The following is a 22,350-nucleotide window of genomic DNA, read 5'->3' as shown; positions in this document are numbered from 1 at the left end:
TGCAAATTCAAAATCTAGATCATTAGCTGCGAATCTGAGTTGGAGGTGCTGAATATTCTTTCACATGATCATGCTCATAGCAGCGAGATTTTTTTTCTTGTCACAATGAACAGAGTGTCCTGACATCTTGAGACATTAGGGGGTTTGCAGAATGTAGTCAGAGGCAACACCTCCCACACCACTCCAAAAAGCCCCACCATTGTGCAAAATTGTATACAACATCTCATGCCACAAAATATAAACTCACCACTACATTTAAGAAATTCGATTTCTCCCCCTTAACTGTCCCCTGTGCTTTCTGATCACATAGCATATTTTTCCCTAACCTTAAAATTTAGCTTTAAAGTTCACTGTTAAATAACTAAGCAGTTTTTTAGCCAAGAGATATATGCTGCAGTACAAGAAACATTATTTTAAGATACATAAAAACTTGAACAGTATCTGAGACCTTTTGAGAGGAATGAGCAAGAAATCAGATATTTGTCTTTTTATCTTCTGTAAAATCATACAGCATCTTCTACATAGCTAGGGACTCAAAAATGTTGAAGCTCCAAGCTAAAGCATCTATCAAATGTTTACATAAATTGAGCATGTGGAGGGAAGCAAAAAAGTGGAGAGGTGTTCAGAGAGGTGATAGCTCTGGAAGGGAAGAATGGAAAATTTCCAAGAGGCAATAATTCCTACTGACTGCCAGTCCATCCAGGAGATTTTTTGGGCTGACCACTACTGTTCTCCCCAGTTCAGCTGTGCTCCAGAGAAGACAGTGCTGGAGGACAAGGAGCAGACTGGAAGGAAAGAATGATACCCTTGGACTGTGTGGAATCTCAAACAAGTCTTACTTTTGTGCTATGTATTTAAAGAAGATCTATTTTTTTTTTCTCACTGAGGTCATATCAGTAGAGAAACCATGATCTCTGTGGAAATCTTTTCCTTACTTTTAAAGTTTAGTACTTTTTTTTTTGTCCAAAGAACCTGTTCTGAATAGAGTTATTCAATATAGTTGGAAAAACTGTCATTTGATCCACTTCTGTCTTTATCAGAATTCTGCGTTTTCTTCTCCTTGAACAGCAAAAATAGTATTATAAAACAAAATTATTATTTAGGAACAAAATCAGTTACCTTTCTGATTGTTGAAGGGAGATTGGTCAACAATGGTAGCTGTTTTCCACTGTCTTATTTTTAAGAACATGTAATGTTATAGTTGTTTTCTCAGCGGTAGCTTAAAAAAGGAGGGTGGTAAGAACTCATTCTAAAACCACAATTTGTCTTGGTGCTACAGATCGGTTTATAAAAGGCAATTCTGTAGGCAATATTATCTAAAAACACATGACTGTGAAAACAGAGACACCAATTATGGATCAAAGTTGAGGCACTTTTTTCTTTTTTTGGCTTTGTAGAATAATCGTAGCCAAGCTTGTCCTGTGAGATCATCGCCTGACTAAAAACAGTAAACTACACCCGGTATATCGATGCCTGTCATTGGAACACCTGTGAGTGGAGAATAGCGTTGTGCAACTCAGAAACAGAGTGTCAAAGACTGCCTTTTAAGAAATGGGAATGTATATGTAGAAATCAACATTGTCCTGCTCAAAGCATTGATAGTTGCTTTGGAAGATATTCCACTCATGCAGTCTTGCTGTTTCTCCACATATTTTTGTTAATTTTTTTTGAGTATTGCTTTTAAACTCTGTGTGACACATTATTTTGAATAGTCTATATGGGAGCCAATAGTATTCTTGAAGGATGGCTTTAAGCTTTGGAACAATTGACAGTTGTTTGGAGGTGAGTAAATCACGTATCAGGATAAGAAGAGTTCAATACTGGGAATGGGCTCTCCTGGATTTGAGTCCAGCACTTCATCTACTCATAGTAAGACCATGGGTGAGTTGAACAACTGATGTGAGCCTCATGGAGCAGTTATTCACTCATTCAGTCAGTCATTCATTCAATAGAGGTATACTGAGCATTTACTCTGGGGAGTGGATAACAGAAGATGAGGGATGGAGTGGTTACCTCTGACCCTAAATTCCTGTTCTAGGTTGCTGATTAACTTGTTTTAAAAATTAAAATTTAAATAACAGACTAAGTTTACACTAGCATTAAGTAATAAGAATGGTATTATTTTGGATAGATTTTAAATCATCACTGATGAAATTTTCCAAAGACAATGTTTTGAGGAACTATAGTTTTAGTAAGTAAAAATTTAACTTTTTAAATTGACAAAGGTGAAGGACCAGGCTTATTTCAGCCGCATTAGTTTGATATCTGGATCCCTTTTCCCCTCCCCTCCCCCCCCTTATTTTCCTGTTCCTTCCCCTTTCCTTTCCTTTCTTCCAATGGCTTGCAATCCTAGCCATGCAGCAAAATCATCTATGGCATCTTTGAAAAGTACTGAAAAATATGTAGAGGCTTTTAACTATGTGGAATCTTTTGAAAGTACATACTTTTTTTTTTTTTTAATGGAGTCTGACTTCTGTCACCCAGGCTGGAGTGCAGTAGAGCGATCTGTGCTCACTGCAACCTCTATCTCCCGGGTTCAAGTGATTCTCCAGCCTCAGCCTCCCTAGTAGCTGGGATTACAGGCATGTGCCACCATGCCTGGATAATTTTTGTTTTTTGTTTTTTTTTAGTAGAGTCACAATTTTGTCCTGTTGGCCAGGCTGGTCTTGAACTCTTGACCTCAAGTGATCTGCCCGCCTCAACCTCCCAAAGTATTTGAATTACAGGTGTGAGCCACTGTGCTCAGCCTGAAAGTACATGCTTTAAAAAATACATACAGGTACTATATGCCAACTCTTTTCCTGAATTAGAATTTCTTGAGGAAGGTCTAAGTCATAGGCATTTAAAAAGAGAACCATAGGTGATTTGGACACACAAGAATAAGAACCTGGGGCGAGGTGTGATGGCTCATGTCTGTAATCCCAGCACTTTGGGAGGCTGAGGTGGGTAGATCACGAGGTCAGGAGATTGAGACCATCCTGGCTAATGTGGTGAAACTCTGTCTTTACTAAAAATACAAAAAATTAGCCAGGTGTGGTGGCACACGCCTGTAATCCCAGCTACTGAGGAGGCTAAGGCAGGAGAATTGCTTGAACCCGGGAGGCAGAGGTTGCAGTGAGCCAAAATTGCACCACTGCACTCCAGCCTGGGTGACAGAGTAAGACTCTGTCTGGAAAAAAAAAAAAAAAAAGAATAAGAACCTGGTTTATAATAAACCCTTGTACTTTTAGAAATTTCAACCTTTATATTAGTATATTATACCTAACTTTTCTCATCAAACTTTCTTTTAAAAATGGGATTTTGCTGTTTCCCAGGCTGGTCTTGAACTCCTAGGCTCAAGCAATTGGCCTTCTTTAGCCTCCCAAAGTGTTGGGATTACCAGCATGAGCCACTGTGCCTGGTCCTAAACTTTCTTTTAAAAAATCTTATCTTAGCACATTTTATCAAAACTAAATTCAATTAATATATGGATATCTGATCCAGAGAAAATTTCTCCATCTACTGAGTTGTAACATCTTTAATTGAGCATTTATTATGTACTTAATTCTGTGTTTATTATTTGGGTGACTGACTATAAAAGAGAATTAGATTTTGATCTCTACTCAGAATGACCAATTTTAGAAATTAGGGAAGATGTTGATAGTATTATGAAAGGGGCATTCACAATACTCAGATCTTCTGCAATCTACAGCTACCCTTCCTCATGAATCTCTGAGGATATAAACAGGTAGGGAATGCTGCAAGCTGCTAGCATTAAGTACCCAGACACCACTGCCAATCAGAGGGTGGTTCTGAGCTGGATTACAAAGCCTAGGCTACACACTCATAGTGAGCCTCTTCACAGTTCCTGGCAATTACTCCAAGTCGTACTGTTCTTTAGATAACAACATGAAAGGAAGAAACTGGAAAAAAGGAAATTGTCAGCAAATAAGAGCATCAGGGAGTCATAAGCCTTCTAAGGGGGCAGCCCCCGACTCAGCCTGCTACCTTTGTTTCTGCGTGGACTCTTGAGGAGAAAAGGAGCAAGCAGGCTCACCCATCTTCCAACCACTGAGCTAGAGAGTGTGCTGGAATCCAATAAGCCCATGGTCACTTGTGAGGGGTGATAGTCAAGGTGTGGGGTGGAAAATGGGAAATTACTGCTTTAAAGCCTGGAGATGACAATCTGAATGGGCAAAGAGTAGGGAATTCCTTTTTGGATTTGCAAAGCACTGTGTATATTTATACATTAAAGTTATTTACAACAACATATTTTAAGTGTCTGTTTTCTGCAATCCGTCCTGCTCATTTTCCTTAGTGCTAACACAGTTCCTAGCACACAGTAACCGTAATGCCTTATAAATGAATGAAAACTGTCATATAAAATAATCACAGAATCCAAACTGTATAACTAACTGGTGTGACACATGTAACTCTATAGAAATTCAAGAAAGACACAGTCAATGGCCTTGATAGTTAGGAAAATCTTCACAGAGAAGGTGGGATAGACCTTTATGCTTGGGATAGACCCTTATGCAGAGTAAACTTTTTATTTACATACATCTGACCTGTAACCAGGACTGTGGACTCTTCTCTTTGGATGTTGGAGGGGAGTGACAATCAGCTCACATTTTGAAAGTTAACATAAATTAGAAACGTGTCCAAAGAAATTTAGTGGTTTATATGGTCAATATATAGACCATTTAGTGGCATAATTAATTTCTTTTCTAGATGAGCATCCACAGAGGAAAGACTACTATAGAAAATGGTAAATAAAATGAAAATAATTTCTCTCATAGAAAGGAAGGGAGTAAAAATGCAACCTGTACATCAACTGAAGTGACTTTTTTTAAAAAAAACTAAGGACTTTTTTTTTTACATTATAGTGTGATGTGCTCATTAGAGGACAACAAAAATAAGGATAAAAGGAAAATATCCTCTTCCCACTTCCCCTGAGCAACCATTTTTACATCTCAGGGAGTTTTTTTCTAGGTGCTAGAAACCTCAAGCAGCTTGCTTCAATAAACATTACAAATATCCTCCCTTTTCTTCTCTTATGATACTTCCCCTGCTGTCTCTACACAGAATGTACATGAAGTTTAAGTTAATTTGATTTAAAATATGGATTGCTTAGGTTTTAGAAACAGAATTTAAGCTAATGCATAAACTGAAAATAATGCATGATACTGAAAAAAATACTCCTTTCCAAAATTTACATGATGTCATCAATGTTTCAGTATGAGCTGCCTATACAGCATTCTTTAGTTCATTCAATACACATTTATTGAATGCCTAATATTGCCAAGCAACCTGGTAGGCACTTGTGATGAAAAGGCAGGCCCCTGCCCATGAGGAGCAACTTGCTTATGGACAAAAAAACATGTTAAGTAAAAAATAATTGTTGAGGAAGATTGCAAATGATTGACAGGCATGGGATTTCTAAACTCTGGCCAGACTTTGCTTCTTCAGTACTGAGGTCTACTGTCTTCTCAGGGGCCGACAAAAGGGTTGGGTATTTAGTCAGTCAGCTTTTCCCCCACTCACACAGCACCTTGTACTGGACTGATTATACCTTTACTCCTCTGGGCAGTGGAGAAAAGAAGTGACACTAGGAAGCATTGTTTCCAAGGACTAGGGAGAGGGAAGGGGCTGCAGGCTGGGAGAAAAGTTGAGGTCAGTCTGAGATAATGACCTGACCGAACCAGTAGGTCTGCCCTGACACATACCAGAGTCACCTCAGAGATAAATAGCCACAAGCCATGAGTGACCACCTGCTGTGCCAAGTCTGTGGGTGATCAGCTCCTGGCACATTTCCCAACACAGACTGTGCCTGAGATTGACACGCTGTAGTAGAGTGACTTTGCCCTGTGTGCCTGTCTGTGCCTTCCACACAATTCTTAGTACGTGTCATGCTTTATGACTTCCCTGATTACTGGTCTGTCTCCCTCCAGTTGAACGTGAGCTCCTTGAGGGCAGGAACCTGCCTTTTTATCACCAGTGCCTCCCAGGTTGCTTGGCAATATCAGGCACTCCATGAATGTTTCTTAATGAACTGAAAAAAGAATGCTTTGTAAGCAGCCTACTACTGAGAAGAAATAAAATGAAAGGCAAAAGTTAGTCTTTAGAAAATGAATGCTTTCTTTTGCCTTAAGGGACGGCAAGTGTTCTTAGCTTGGGATGTGTCCTGGCAGGTTTTTAGAGGGCTTGTACATCCCAAACATACAGAGTCCAGACCACACCCCAAACATAACTACATCAGGAATTTTTTAAAAACATGTTTTAAATGCTTTACAGGTGCTTCTGACCTGCATCTCTGGCTAAAAACCAGTGCATATAAGTATTTATTAACATACCACTTAATTTTATGATTTAGGCTAATAGAGCAGCAACAAAAGTTTCAGGTATAATTAAATAGTTAAGCATGACACTTAACTGATACAAATACATCTCAGCTAAAAGTGGTGCCGATTATTAAATAGCACCTGGCATTTCCTCATATGCCAAATTGCAAAGCCTTGTAAAGAGATACCTTATAAAATGTCTGTCTTGCCCAAGAACGGCTTCATATCTTCCCACACAAGTTGACAAAAACATTCTGTTATTCAGAATTCTTGTCTTTTTGGAAATGAACTCACTGCTCACTTGTCACTTCAACATACTTTCTTTTGCTCCTGCAGGTCTGTTATTGCAAAGATGAGGACGTCCACGGGCTGTGCTGAGTGAGATTCACCTGGTTCACTGCCTAAGTCAGGGAACCTTCAGTTTTAAGATGTAGAAATAACTCACTTAAAGAAAAGGAATACTTTCTGGCTTCATTATGTATTTACCATAATACAAGTATGGATTGAGCCTCCAAGTGTGTGTCAGTTGTGGTGAGGCGGTGGTAAACAAGACAGCCTTGGGATGTTCTGGATGAGCTTGCTTTAGCTGTAATTGTCTTCAGAGGCTCAAATAATGTCATCAAGCCTCTCTCTTCCTTTCTCTTTCCCCTTTCCCCACTCCATCTTTTTTGGTTCTTTTAGCCTCTGTTTCTCTTTGCACATTGGCCTTATTCTCTCCTGTCATAGAAAGACTGTCCTCAAGCAGTGGGAAAGGAAGCCCACCGCTGGTAGCTCCCCTTCCAAAAGGAGGAAAGGCCTGCAACCCTTCACCCTAGCATCTTTGTCTCATGCCTAGTGGAAGAGTTCTGATTCATTCTCTTCTGGCTTAGTCCTCCCTGTGCCCAACCCTTAACCACAGGTATGGGGCAGAGATGTCATGCTTGGCCAGCGCAGGCCCCAGAGCCTGCTGCTATGGTCATGAAGTAGGCAACAGCCCCAAAGACCATGTTGGCATGGGGGAGGGATCTTTCCCCAATATAAAGAGAGATTTTTAGGCCCCCCACCAAATGATGTCCAATGCACCGTGTGTGAGACTTTAGGGAGCAAAACATTTGGGAAGTGTGAACATTTTCTTGCCAAGATCTGACTACATGTAGCTTAATGTTAGATTACCACAACATTGTTTTTGATACACCAGCAATTCAGTAACTTCTAGGAGATAATTTGAAATCAGTTGGGGAAATCCAGTGTGAATTTCCTACTTATTTTGATGTAACTATCACAAGGCGTATGGCAAAAGATCAGAAATAAAACGGCAGACCTTTTATGATTGGCTGAGGTGGGCACCATAGTATTTGAGTATAGTCACTTCCCTGCACCAGCAGGTGGGGTCAGAGGGAGGTTGAGGAGAATGGGCTAAAACAACACAGGTATAGAAGAAAGAGCGCTGCCTCATGTTCCTCTACGGGTCATTCTGGAAAAGTCTCAATTACAGAGTTAGGTGTGAGTGCGGAAAGTGGAGGTGAAGAAAAACAAAATGATATTGTGAAGCAAAGCACTAATTCAGCAGTTGAAACTTCAGTGATAACACAGGCAGTGAGTATACAAGAAGAACAGGGAGGATGATGGTTTTTGTGCAGGGTATAGGAAGAGAAAGAATGAGGACAAGATTGCTGAAGAGAAATTATACAGAAAAATAATGCATAGGAAGGGAAAAGTGAATAGGAAAAAGGGCAGGGCTAGAATACTGGCTAACAATGACTGATTATTTATCCACACCAGGAAATGTTCTTTGTGTTTGCATCAACTATTATATTTAAAGCTCATAGCAACCTTCTGAGGTAAGTACTTGCAGTATTCACATTTTGCAGAGAGGAAGCTGAAGCTTAGAGATGTTAGGGAACGTGTCCACAATCACACAGCTGGTAAGAATTAGAGCTGAGATTGGGACTCAGGCAGTCTGGGCCCAGCATCTGTACTCACAACCACATAAAAATGAAAGAATTCATAGAAGTGTAGGGGAAAAACAGCATGGCCCACAAGGCTTTGTCATAAGACAATGTCTTGAGAAGTGGTGATGACTAGATATGGAACCAAATACAGGGGGATAATTCGGTGGAAATATGCATATTATCCAAATGATCAAAGATGTCAATTTGGCTTAGAGTCAGACAATGACTCAGCTATTCTAACTAAGGAAGAGGATTACTGGTCAAAATGAAAATCTTATAGTTTGTGTATAACACAGGGTTTTTAATGTTATTATGTAGAAAACCTAATTATAATTCATCCCTGTGTCCCAGTTGAGTTATTCCTAAAGACAACTCTCCAAACAAAAATAAAAATGGACAGACAAAATATGCAGTTCAAGGATTTTAAAGAAATGTTGTTTGTGTCTGAAATATCCGAATGTAGATAACACCATGACTATTTAGGATATACAAATATTTATTAAAGCCATACTACGACCTTAGCTCCATGCTAGGCACTGTGGGGCCAACAGTGATGAAGGAAGCATTGTTTCTGCACTCATGGGACTTGTCGTCAGGACTCTAGACAGCCTCTGTTCTCACCACCCTGGTATGTGGCAGGGGTGTCTGTGCACACAGCACTGTATTCCCTTAGCCTGTCTGCTTGCCTGTATGTGCAATATACTCATGCAATTTTTTTGTACAGTAAAAAAAGCTAAGTCATTTCAGCTAAGTTAAAGTATAAGTGGAAAGGGTACTGAATTTAGAGGAAGAAGAGCTAGGTTTTGTTTGTTTGTTTTTGTTTTTAATGTAACCTGGGAAAGGTTACTTAACCACTCTGAAAAAATTCCAACTTCAGAGGGTTTTGGTCAGATTTAAACAGATATAAGAGTACTTTGTAGCCTACAAAAATACATAAACCTTTCTGTAAATTACAAGTTGTCATTGCAATTATAATTTACAGAAAATATGTTTTTGCCTATTGTAGAGGAATTTTTCAGAAAATGTTTTATTAAAACTCATCTGTGCTTTGAAGATATAGCAGTCAAATGTGCTGTGGGATAGGATATGAAAGTAGAATGTCTCTGTATCCCAAAATTGCATTATTGAGAAGAAAAGTATTGATCCTACATTTATACGTACGTGTCTAGGAACTCACAGCTGTCTTTCTCTCACCCTGCAAACTCAACTGCATTCTATATAGTCTTACATTTTTCCCCCCACCTCAGCCTATGAAGGACTTTCCTCTAAGACTAATTCTCCCATGTCAAGGAACTTGTCTGATCAAATGTCCCCTCCCTCAGGCATCTTTATCACTTTCTACCTGAGTACACAAGCATACTCAAGTGTCTTCCATTAAAAAAAAAAAGCAAACCTTTCCTTGACATTATATTATCCCTTTAGCTGCAGCTTTTTCTCTATCCTTCCCTTCACAGCTAAGTATCTCAATAGATTCCTTTGCATGTATTCTCCTTTTTCACCTCCTATTCATTCTTAAAATCATCAGAATCTTGAAACTGCTATATGAGATTGTTCTGGCAAAGGTAACCAATGACTACCTTGTCATTAAAGTCTGTGGACACCTTATATTTACTTTATGTGATTTCTCTGCGGAGTTCAAGTACAAAGTGAATTTCAGGCACTTTTGGGACTTTTATATGGAGATGTGAATAGGTATTTGCATTTGTAGACCTAGAGCTAAGGAGAGAATTCTGGGCTCCTAAGATAGATGGATTTGGGAGTCTTCAGCGAAGCCATGGAACATGTAGTATAAGAAGAAAGAGGCTGAAGAAAGGAATCATGAGGTTTACTAATATTTAGGAGATCAGCAAAGGCAGAACAATCCATGAAGAAACTTGAGAGGGAGGATATGGTGATTTTAAAATATATCTTTGATAATCTTTGATTCTTTGGTATGCTTCCTTTCAATAGATGGATCTTAATTCTTCTCCCCTTGCGTGTGGGCTGGACTTTGTGACTTGATTTTAAAGAACTGAATGACTCCAGTGTTGCTAAGTGACTTCTGGGGCTGCATCATGCAAAGAACTGCATTTAGCTTGCTTTCTCAATCTCAGAATCACTTATTCTAAAGCTAGCCACCATGTTGTGAGGATACTTAAGCAGCCCTGTGGATAGGCCACCTGGAAAGGACATGCTCGCAAGATGCATTAGCTGCCTGGGAAGCAGATCCTTCTGCTTCAGCTGAGATGGGATCCTCCTGATCCCAGGCTTCCAGTCTTTAAGTCTTTCAGCTGAGAGTCAAGATAACAGGAAGAAACAAACCATCCCTGCTGTGTGCTGTTTGAATATTTGACACACAGAAACCATTAAATAATAATTATTATTTCAAACCACTAACTGTTGGGGTGATTTGTTATTGTAGCAATAGGTAATTAATACAGAGGATTTAGAATGGCAGTAGAGACATTAGGAGAGATTGGTGGGGAACTTAAATTTACAAAAAAATTCTTACTTTTTCTATTGTTAATTACTGAGGGACATCCAGTGACTCCCTGTATTTCTGTTTTTACTACACTTTTAAAGATTGAGATGTCATTATATACAATAACAGGCATAGATCTTAAGTGTTGTTTAATGACTTTGACAGCTAACACCCATATGACCACCACCTAAGATATAGAAGGCTGATTTCCTACTTAATATAAGTGACAGGGGGATGGAGGTAGCAAACTACCATTGCATGTGTATACCTATGTAACAGTCCTGCAAGATCTGCACATGTACCCCAGAACTTAAAGTGTATATTTAAAAAAGACTTGTTTCCATCACCAAGAAAGTCATTTCTTGCTCCTTTCTAGAAAATTCTCTCATCTCAACTCCACAATCACTTTTTAAATTACCATAGATTCATTTTGCCTTCTGAAATTTTTATATAAATGGAATTATGCTGTATGTATTATTTTGTGTCTGGTTTCTTTCACTCAGCACACCGTTAATGAGATTTATCCAAGTCATTACCTGTGTCAGTAGTTCACCCTTTTTCTTATTAGCAAGTGGTATTCCTCTGTATGGATATACTGCATTTGTTCATCCATTTTTCTTCTGTATTTCTCAATTAAAATAAATTTAGTTATTTCTACAGTATCATATGCAATGTATAAATCAAAATTACATGTAGAAAAATTTGGTCTTATAAATAGCATCTTAAAAATAGGTGAAATGCATGATAAAATGATTGACATTTATCATTTCTATAGCTCTCCAGAGAATGAGAAAGTTAAGCCAGGTATAGTGGCATTGCCTATAGTTCTAGCTACTCAGGAAGCTGAGCTGGAAGGATTGTTTGAGCATTGGTTTGAGTCCAGCCTGGGCAACACAGTAAGACACCATCTCTAGGGAAAGAGAGAGAGAGAGAGAGAGAGAGAGAGGGAGAGAGAGAGGGAATGAGAAAGTCATAAGCCCTCTGTTGACCATAAAATTGCAATGTCCATATGTTATTTAACTTGAAAATACAAACTGCCAAAGAAAAATTATAAGTGGGTCAATTCTGTTGAGGAAAAAATGAGCCCAAAGACAGATTTAGAATTAATAAAATAGAAATAAAGAAAATAAAAAATAGGAGTTGCTTTAATTTGTTCTACACACACACTCACACACAAACATACACTCAGAGGTCAACAATATCCCTAGAGTCATTTTAGGTATGGGGGCAAGCAAGGGATAGGGGGCCAGCGGTCCTACATATCACAAATGAGTTCCCAATTGTTTTCTGCAGAGTATTTGATACTTCTTTAAATCAGATTTAATTGAAAATTTTAGATGTATTTAGTTACATATGAAAAGACTTGATATAGACCTTGGAAATGTAATAATTTTTCTCTGAAGTCCTTTTTTGTTCTTGGAGATGTAAGATTATGTGTTTAAGAATATGTTGGTTTAGAGATTATTTCTAGTTGGGTTTCCTAAGGACATTTTGTTAATGACACTAGTTTTAAAGAGTTATCATCTTCCCTGTTCTGAATTTCTGAAGCATAAATACTTCAAAATAGTGTTAAGTTTGAGATAGACTGCAAAGATAGAGGTACTGGCTTGATTTTGTTTTCTCCCTTAAGAGGATCAACATAATCGCAAACCATATATTAACTACTCTCCTGCAATTTCTAATTTACAATCTTTGTCAATTTAGAATTATGGAATCAGCCAAGAGTATCCGAAAACATTTCGTTTCTACTGTGCCTTTTTTCCCGGTAAGATAAATATCTGAAGAGGTTATTGCTTAACCTATAAAATAGTGACATCATAATTTATGAATACTGAAAACCCTGGTTCATTTCTGTTAAACTCTGTGATGAGCTAGACGTGGTGATTTTTCTCAGTGGAAAGGACATGTAAAAGGAAGAGGTTTTTTTTGTTGTATCCTTAATGACAGTCTGATCTCATTTTAGCCTTGATTACTCTCTGTCACTATTTGCCAGAAACTTTTCTTTGTTTCTACTTTCCGATATCAATTAAGTGGAAATGCCATTCCCCATTCTCGTCAGTATCATCTCATCATATTACCGAAGACCAGACCTCCCCAAATACAGACTCAAACATGCTGTTGAGAAACTGAGCAGGTGTGTTTCCCTAGACCACCAAAGGCTGAAAATTGTAGTCTGCAAGTTGTAATCGGACTAGAAGAATTTCAATATATCTGTGATGTTGTTCATTTGCATTGCTTTCATTTGTAACGTATCTCAGTGAGGCCATTAAAAGTAAGCCTTTTTTAAAAGAATGTATGTACTACTGTTTTACAACTGTAAGCCACTAGTTCTGAAACTCAGAAGACAAACCTACAGCAATACCCTATTATCTAGTTTGACTATTAACTTACATCTAATTTAAGGTTTTGAGGAAAAGGCTAAAAATATTTCCCTTCTAATTAAATGACAGTTTGGCAGTATGGTCAGCAAATAGAGCATGTATTTAGTTATAAACTAGTACTAATAGGAATAATGGTCTCCACTGACCATTAAATGTATTTTATGGTGGTAAATCAAGATATTTTTGTAAAGGACTCATTCTTAGGTCTATGTTTGTAATTAACTCTACTGTAGATACTATGCTATCCATGATAATTAAATTGTTTAAAAATCATAATTTAAACAGTCTATCCACTTGTTTGCCTGTAGGCAATATACATACAGGAAGTAATTAATAAAACAGTTAATCATCTAGACCATTGGCTTTGGGGTTCACATCTGGTTCTACTTACCCCCTTCATAAGTAGGTTAGTGACTTTAATCCAATTACTTAATAATTCTGATATTCAGTTTCATTTTTTTATCTTTAAAAGTAGAAGCTATAATCATAACAAGGGGTGACAGTAAAATATGTAAAGCACTCGGCATGTGCTTGTTACAGAATACTCAGTAATAAGTAGCTATATTTTAAATAACAACACATATTTTGATTCCAGGTAGTCAATTGACTTTTTATAAATATTTATTGTATTTACATAGGAAAATCAAGCATTTTCTTGTTTTGTCATTTGGGTTGCTCTCAGTCAGGCCCAAGTCAGGAGGAAATCCTGGTACAACACCAGTTTTTATTTGTTTGTTCACAATAGAAACCACTAGTGGTGTGATGGCCCCAAAGCTGACCATAACCTTGCCTCAGCCACTCTGTTTCTCTGCTAAGAGTGAGTGCTGTTTCTACTGCCTCTGCATGGAACCGGGATGTATGGTTTAGACTCTGTTTTCTAAGCAAATGTATTTGTTCCAAAACCATTATTTTTCTCACTGGTCCAGAAGGAAGGCATGAGGAAAACACTGAAGTTCATAAAATAAGTAAGGGTGAAGTACATACTTTATGTCTTCAAAGCTACTTTTATGGGAACTTTGCAGTTTACAAAAAGAGCTGATGATGATTAGTTTGCGATTCTAAAGCAAACAGCAGGGAGTTGGACTTTCTTTAAATTTGCCAACAGCAAACAACCTAGGAGTAGCCCTTATCTATCCTAACATCTTGGCAACGCCACTTATTTTTGAATATAGCTTTCTGAATGTTACAATGACCATACCAAAGGAGATATAAATACCCCCAAAGTGATGGGATCATTTTTTAGTGGTTTCATTGAAATTTGCTCTAAGTGCTACTGAGTAGAGGTATGTGGGAATAAAAATAATCAGTTTTATTGATTTCTTCTGTGACTTTGGGCCAGGACCAAGTCTATCTTGAACATCTTTATAACCTAGCACATTGTAGGTGCTTTAAAAATAACTCATAAATATTGACTGAGTAAAAGTGTCCATCTTAGTTCAATCCCCCTAATCATTGTTGTGGAGATGAGTGAAGACTGTAGGGACTCCATATAATCTATTAACAGTTTTTTGTTTTATTTTGTTTTTTGAGACAGAGTCTCACTCTGTTGCCCAGGCTGGAGTGCAGTTGTGCGATCTCGGCTCACTGCAACCTCTGCCTCCCAGATTCAAGCAATTTGCCTGCCTCAGCATCCCTGAGTAGCTAGGACTATAGGCGCCCGCCACCACTCCTGGCTAATTTTTGTATTTTTAGTAGAGATTTCACCATAGTGACCAGGCTGGTCTTGAACTCCTGACCTTGTGATCCGCCTGCCTCGGCATCCCAAAGTGCTGGGATTACAGGCCTGAGCAAATGCACCCAGCCAACTGAGCTTTTAAAAACAAATACATGTGAGAGGCTAGGTGCATGGTGGTTCAAGCCTATAATCCCAGCACTTTGGGAAGCTCAGGCGGGAGGATCCCTTGAAGCCAGGAGTTCAAGATCAGCTTGGACAACATAGTGAGACCCCATCTCTATGAAAAAATTAAAAATTAGCCAGGCATGGTGGTGCTTGCCTGTAGTCCCAGCCCCTTGGGAGATGAAGGAGAGAGGAGCTATTGAGTCTAGGAGTCCGAGGCTGCACTGAGGTAGGATGGTGACACTGCACTCCAGCCTCGGCAACACAGTGAGACCGTGTCTGGAAAATAATAATAACTAATAATATATGTGAAAGAGAGTTCACAATTAGCACAGTATCTCTATAAAGAGTTATTTCAAAAACAGCTCAATGGGAAAAGTGCCTTTATTTATTTGTCAGTCGTATTACAGAACGCAGGAAGCAAAGTGCCTGTGCCTCTGCTGGAAAATAACAACGACTTAACTTGTGGAAACGACTTCGCAGCTTAGAGCCCAGCAATGCCTATTTTGGATTAGACTGTGTATTAATTAAGTTCCAACGATTTCAACATTCATCACCTTGCATTGCACCTCACAGAAATTTAAAGCCAAAACCAAAACGGTCCTGGAGTTCTGAGTGAGGAAAACAGACTCCCTGCACTCGTACACGCGCTGACTCGCGCCCTGTCTAGAGTGCACAGGCTTAGGCGGCCAAGTGACCCGCGCCGGCTCCCGCGGGCCACCGGCAAACCCTGCCCGGGCCAGGCAGGCGCTGCGTCCGGGCGCGTTGGCAGTTGGCGACCCCCCTCGAATCCCCCTCTGCTGCCTGCTCCCCGTGGCCTTTGGAGGCTCGGTGAGTCGGCTCCAAATGTTTTCCATATTTGTTCAGCCTCCATAATTCGAATACCAGGGCAGGCCGAGTCCGCCTTGCGCCGCGCTCCAGGGTCCAGGGCCCCGCACACGCATCACCCACCCAGCCACGCAGCGCCATGGGCAAGAACAAGCAGCCCCGCGGCCAGCAGAGGCAGGGGGCGCCGCCAGCCGCGGACGCCGCTGGGCCCGACGACACGGGGCCGAAGAGGGGCACGGGGGCCCCCAAGGAGTGCGGGGAGGAGGAGCCTCGGACCTGCTGCGGCTGCCGGTTCCCGCTGCTGCTCGCCCTGCTGCAGCTGGCCCTGGGCATCGCCGTGACCGTGGTGGGCTTCCTCATGGCGAGCATCAGCTCCTCCCTGCTAGTCAGGGACACTCCATTTTGGGCTGGGATCATTGTAAGCATCGAGTCTGTTTTGCCTAAGCGCGTTTGTCAAACAGGAATGCGAAGTCGCATGGTGGAGTTGAGACTAACCCAGCTGCATGTGCCCTTCCCCAGGTTCACTCCTCTAACTCGCGCTCTGCTTGGTGACTGATGCGTGGGGCACTGGGTTTTCCCGGGCGGGGCAGGGCTGGACGCGGGAGGGTTCCTGCCCCTCTCCTGCTCGCCGCTCCCAGCGCCTCCACCGGGCCTGACTGACGCTCTGGAGCTGGGGAGCTCATCTCAAAAACTGCTGATTTGGGTCAGACTGAACAGCCTCAATACTAACAGCAGATTCATTCGGGCTCTTTTCTTATCCTCTTACCCAGATCCCACCCCTGTCCTTAAATAAGTGGCAAAAAGTGAATTAAGTACATCTAGTAAAAGCGGGAGAGGAGAAAGCCTGTATTTGGAGTTGCCACATTGAGTAGCATTCATTTTATGTTTTAGACTGAGGCTCCATTATAAGTTTCATGAAATTATGGGCTATGGCAGGAAATGTGAATACAGCAAACACAGCCTTAATCTACTGGAGTCTAAAGTGAGTTAACCCCAGGGCGCTGGCCATGGCAGAAGTATATTTGGGACTCCACTGATGGATGTCCTGTTCTAAGTAGAATAGTACCCAGCTGTTGTGAGTGTTGAAACACGTAGCATACTTGGCTTGATTAAATGAATTCTGTAATGTAAAACAGGTTCTACTTACTGAACACCTGTGTGCCTGCCCTGCTAGAGGCCTTACATGTATTATTTCTAATTCCCGCATCATCCTGACTGGATCGTTTTTATCATTCTCATTTCTCAAATGAAGGAACCTAGGCCAGACTCACCCAGGGTCGTGAGTGGGAAAAGCATTCAGCCAGGCTGATTCTTTCTTATCTGCATTTTCCTCATTGAACCATGCTGCCACCACATTTGGTTTGTAACTTTAATATTATGTTATATTACAGTGCCTTGTAGCTTACTAAACTCTTTCACGTGCATTATTTCATTTGACCCATGAAACAACACTTTGAAGTGGGAATTGTTACTCCTTTTGGGATGTGAGGAAATAGGCTAAAAGTCAGATGACATTCTCAAGACCAGAGATTGAATGTGACCGAATCCAGAGAGACTAGAAATGACATTTTTTACTCCTAGTCTCATATTGCATCCTTACTGCTATAACTGACCACAGGAACTGTAACTCACAAAACATTACTCAAAATAATTTTATATCAGGGACAGACATTAAAGAGACCTGACATATATGCATAGATGTATGTATTTCCTAATTAAGATTATTTGAATACATAATTTTTTGCATAGTAATTTAAAACTTTAATGTTTGTACTAAGAATCCCCGTGAAATTGTCACGATTGGAGTTTTATAAATCAGGTGATTTTAAAAATAGATATTTCAGGCACCTCAATGACTATCCACATACCTGGGGGAAAAATGTCTGCTCTTTAATGCTAGGGGAATTAAAACACAAAAAGAATGAAGCTCTTTCATTCAATGTTTTTGAATATCATTTGTGAATGTGTTTCCCATCCTTTCTTTATTGCAACTTCAAAAAGCCCAGAACCAAGGAGGCAAATTAGATGGAGAAAAAACTTGTTTTAATGTTTAAGGCATGGACATACAAACAATGCAACCCAGAAATTTTATGAACTAAGCTCCTGTGGGAGACGTTGTTCCCAATTGCCCTGGAAGCTCCCTGGGTGTTGCACAGAGGGCATTATATATAGCCAGGTCTCTGTTCTTCCTGGTCTTCTTTTTTTTATCATCTAGGATTCATCTGAAGGTTGCTCCCAGTACATAACCCTGATGATATCTGTAATCTTAGATTTTCTTTCAACCGAGAATCTATGTAGACAGAGCAGCTAGTGGAGATGTCCTGAGACTAGTGAGGAGGGTCTCTGAGAAGCCAGGCCAGGAACAACTCTCATCCTAGTAGGGCCAGAGTTTGGGCAATGTATCACTGTCTCACACAGGCACCATGCTCTGCTTGTCCTCACCATGCTGTCTGTGGTTGGTCACAGGGCACTCTTCCAAGCTTTCAGGGAAGGCAAAAGACAGCAAGGCAGATGGCGAAGTGCAGATGTGTACACACCACACTTGGTGTTGAGCCCCAGCTCAGCCACTGTGTGCCGAATAACTTTGATTTTTTTTTTTTTCTTTCTTTTTTTTTTTAGACAGAGCCTTGCTCTGTTGCCCAGGTTGGAATGCAGTGGTGTGATTTTGGCTCACTGCAAATTCCCCCACCCATGTTCAAGAGATTTTCATGCCTCAGCCTACTAAGTAGCTGGAATTACAGGCGTGCACCACCACACGTGGCTAACTTGTGTGCTGAATAACTTCGGACAAGCTATTTAACTTCTCTAAGTTTCCATTTCTTTACTAATGAAATCAGAATGATAATAATTTCTATTTTTGGGGCTGCCCTGAGGATGAAATAAATTAATACATGTAAAGCACTTAAAATAGTGCCAACAAATGCATGATTCAGTGTTGGCTCTGCTTATTAGCTGCTTGGGAAGCAGTCACTGGTAGTATCACTCTGCAGAGGAAAACTGGCTTTATTTCCTCTATAGACTTGCAGAAGTATCGTTTTTTTTTTTTTTTTTTTTTTTTTTTTGAGACGGAGTTTCACTCATGTTACCCAGGCTGGAGTGCAATGGCGCAATCTCGGCTCACCGCAACCTCTGCCTCCTGGGTTCAGGCAATTCTCCTGCCTCAGCCTCCTGAGTAGCTGGGATTACAGGCACGCGCCACCATGCCCAGCTAATTTTTTGTATTTTTAGTAGAGACGGGGTTTCACCATGTTGACCAGGATGGTCTCGATCTCTTGACCTCGTGATCCACCCGCCTCGGCCTCCCAAAGGGCTGGGATTACAGGCTTGAGCCACCGCGCCCGGCCAAAAATCGTTTTTGACTCGCTACACTTCCCAGACTAGTTTGAACCTTGAAGCAAATATCAGTTTGACCATCTCACCTTTCTCTTTTCTCAGCCAAGTTACTATTTAGCAATCACAGTGGTATTTGATTAATCCAGTACTTTCTGAATCTCTCTGGAGGCTTATAAAAATGAACTTGGAGGAGAGTGGCCTCCTCAAGGTCATTTTTCCTTTGGGATCTGCAGTGATTCAGGGCTGGTATGTTCTGCAGGGTTATACTAGTTTTCCCTGTTCAGGAGTCCCACCAGACCAAAGCAATCCAGGCAGATCCATGGGCTGAGGCTGATTGACACTGGCTCCCAGGATGTAGGCTGAAGCCAAGCTGAATGAGGCACCCACACCGTCTACAACTTTCCATGCTTCACTCTTCTGTTTCCCTTTATTCTGGTTGCCTCTTCTCATGTGGTCATCGCTTCATTTTATAAGGGCCACTATCCCATTAACTTGGAATTTGGGGATGGCTGTTTCCCTAACAGAGCCTGGATATATGGATAAATCCACTTAGGTGGCTTCTCTTTGACCAATGCCTGGGTGACTTGATGAATATTCAAGGTGTGGTTATAGATTGAAGAGGCACTTGGTGATCTATGATCAGAAATTTATGCCCAGTGGAATTTTGGGAAAACAAATAGGTCATTTCTTATCTATCCATAAATGTGACTCCACTCATCCCCAATCAAAATATGATTGAAGTCTTTTTACTTCAGTTACAAAAGATTCCTGTAAGGGGGGAAAAAACCTCACAATGGAGTCATTATGGAGACTACGTAACCTGTGAAAGTGCTGTTCATGTCTTATAATTCTTTATAGATGGTTTGAGGGTTGTAAGTCGCACTGCAATGACAAAACAAAGTGGAATGGCAACTTTGAGGATGCACTTGGCTGGGTACGGGGGATCCTAGGACAGAGAAGTTTGTTCTGCATTTTATTCTATTAATGGCTTGAGTAGCTAAGTCAGATGCGAATTCAAGTTGCTCATTTTTCTGGAATTCTGATTGATGAAAAATGTGTAAGGATTGAAGGAATCTAAGGACTCTGGGGATTTTACTTCTCACTGAAATGAATACAGTTTTAGTTTAGGTAAAGCATTACACGCTTAACCTTTGGCTTTCCCTTCTTCATTCAGTAACATCTGCGGAGGGTGTCTGCTGTGCTACGCATTGGTCTAAAAGTAACGAATCAACTACCTGGAGGAGATCTCCAGATCCTGATGGACACGTGCCCTTATTATATCTGACAGTAATGAATAATTCCGATTAGAAAATTTAACCTACCTACACAAATACTTTTAAAATCCATTTACCTTTCAAAGTATTCCACTTACAGTGATTTATTTGTTTTGGCATCTCTACTCTGAAGTCAATTTAAGTCCAAACTCTTGCTACTCATCCCCAGTGAAGATGTTTAGTATTCGATATTCTCTTGGCCCTTGTAGGGAATATTTTCCCATGGAAAGTGAGAATTTATTGCCTTATTGTGCTTTTCAGCTTCTCCCACTCTCCCTCCATTGCTTCCATAACCCCACTCAGTGGAATGAAAACCCTGAGATAAATACTGCATTAATCACATTAGAAAGTTTAAGGCAAAGGCTTGAAAGAAAGGGAAAAATATTTCCTTTATTTAATGTTATTCGTAAAACTCATCACATGAATCTGTAATGATTAAAAGTCCTGTCAAGAATTTCATTAACAGTTTTCTTATGCTAACTAAGAAATTCAAGTTGCAGGTTTATTCAGATTTTAAGTCTTGCCCTAGTGGAAGGGAAAATTGGGTGGTTATTTATTTTAAAACAGAATATACCATGAAATTCACAAGTAGACATATGACGTATAGTAAATAAGGAACAAATACAGTTGTTATACAGAATTTATAAGTAGAGTAAGTAAGACAATAATTTAGCTAAATGGTTTGATCATGGTTATGAAAAGTAACTGGAAGAGACAAACATTTGACATTAGGGTATGGGATAGACCCTTCAAATCAAGAAGCTAAACGTGGTGTTAACTTTCTATAGAGGTGTGTTGATACTTGAAAATTTTAATCTGGAATTATACTTTTAGGAGTACACTACATAGTAACACATTCTTCTCCATATTGGGACTTTAATATGCTTCCAAAATATAATGTAGCATCCCTGGTACCCCTGGGAAATAATTTTTATTGTGGAACTATCACAGGATTGTTAGGAACTGAGGAGAGATAATTACATGGCCCAACTCAAACTCTGTTGAATACATGGAATAATAATGACAGGAAAATTATGTTATAGGAGGCTCTCATAGTAAGTATAAAAATGGAATGCAATTGAATTAGTTTGGCAAAAGAAGTTAATTTTAATACATGTATGAAAATAAAATGGAATATTCAAGAATTTGGTGAGGCAGTGCGCAGTGTCTTACACCTGTAATCCAAGGCAGGCAGATTGCATGAGCTCAGGATTTTGAGAGCAGCCTGGGCAGTATGGCAGAATCCCATCCTGTACCAAAAATACAAAAAATTAACTGAGTGTGGTGGCACCCACCTGTAGTCCCAGCTACTCGAGAGGCTGAGGTGGGAGGATCTCTTCAGCCTGGGAGGCAGAGGTTGCAGTGAGCTGAGATTGCACCTCTGCACTCCAGCCTGGGCCACAGAGCCAGACCCCATAACAACAACAACAGCAACAAAGAATTTGGTGAAATGTTTCCTGAAAGAATTTCAGGAATAGGATAAAGAATCAGATAGATTAAGGTTGAACAAAATCATTAGATTTTCAGAATCATCAGGAGAAATGTGTTTTCGCTTCTACTTACAGCCTTCTACTAAGGCAGATATACAAAGGCCAAGGGAGTGCTTGTGTAATGAGGAAATTGTCCCTAAATCTTCTTTTTTTTGTTTTTTTAAATAAGGAAGGAGAAGGAGCAAGTCCTGATATTTTTTAATCCTATATTGTGGATATATTCAACTCAGAAAGTTAATCTCTGGAAGTTTTTGAGATGTCAGTCATCATTTTGGATTTATTTTTTTGATAGAAATATTAGTGCATAGAATTTTGGGATAATAAAATGAAAAATAAAATAATTTATTCTCTTACTTAAAGTAATATTCTCAGGGCTAATATTATCCCCTGACACATAATGGATAATTAATAAATGTTGAATTGAAATCTATTCCATACTTGCCATTTTCAGAGCTTTTGTTTGAACATGCATATGGCCATTTTTAAACTATGTAC

The 22,350-nt window shown here is 39.9% G+C and overlaps 1 protein-coding gene across 3 annotated transcripts in view; it reads left to right on the top strand.

Annotated features, from left to right (window-relative positions):
- The window catches only part of SSPN (sarcospan), a 110,788-nt gene that overhangs the window by 58,461 nt on the left and 29,977 nt on the right, over nucleotides 1–22,350 (top strand). The window contains exon 1 of one of the 3 annotated variants that reach the window (XM_032287040.1): nucleotides 15,731–16,176. The exons of 1 other annotated variant lie outside the window; for it this stretch is intronic. In XM_032287040.1, coding sequence (XP_032142931.1) covers nucleotides 15,898–16,176 — 279 coding nt within the window. In that variant the 5' untranslated portion in view covers nucleotides 15,731–15,897. Of the gene's footprint in view, nucleotides 1–15,730; nucleotides 16,177–19,388; nucleotides 19,466–22,350 lie in introns of those variants that run through there. One more of the 3 variants, XM_032287048.1, reaches the window with a different exon arrangement.

Source organism: Sapajus apella, unplaced genomic scaffold (assembly GCF_009761245.1).
Source record: "Sapajus apella isolate SASKATOON/1434 unplaced genomic scaffold, GSC_monkey_1.0 scaffold2, whole genome shotgun sequence".
Classification (NCBI taxonomy): domain Eukaryota; kingdom Metazoa; phylum Chordata; class Mammalia; order Primates; family Cebidae; genus Sapajus; species Sapajus apella.
The sequence above is the reverse complement of the archived record's forward strand: the minus strand, read 5'-3'. Positions and strand labels throughout refer to the sequence as shown.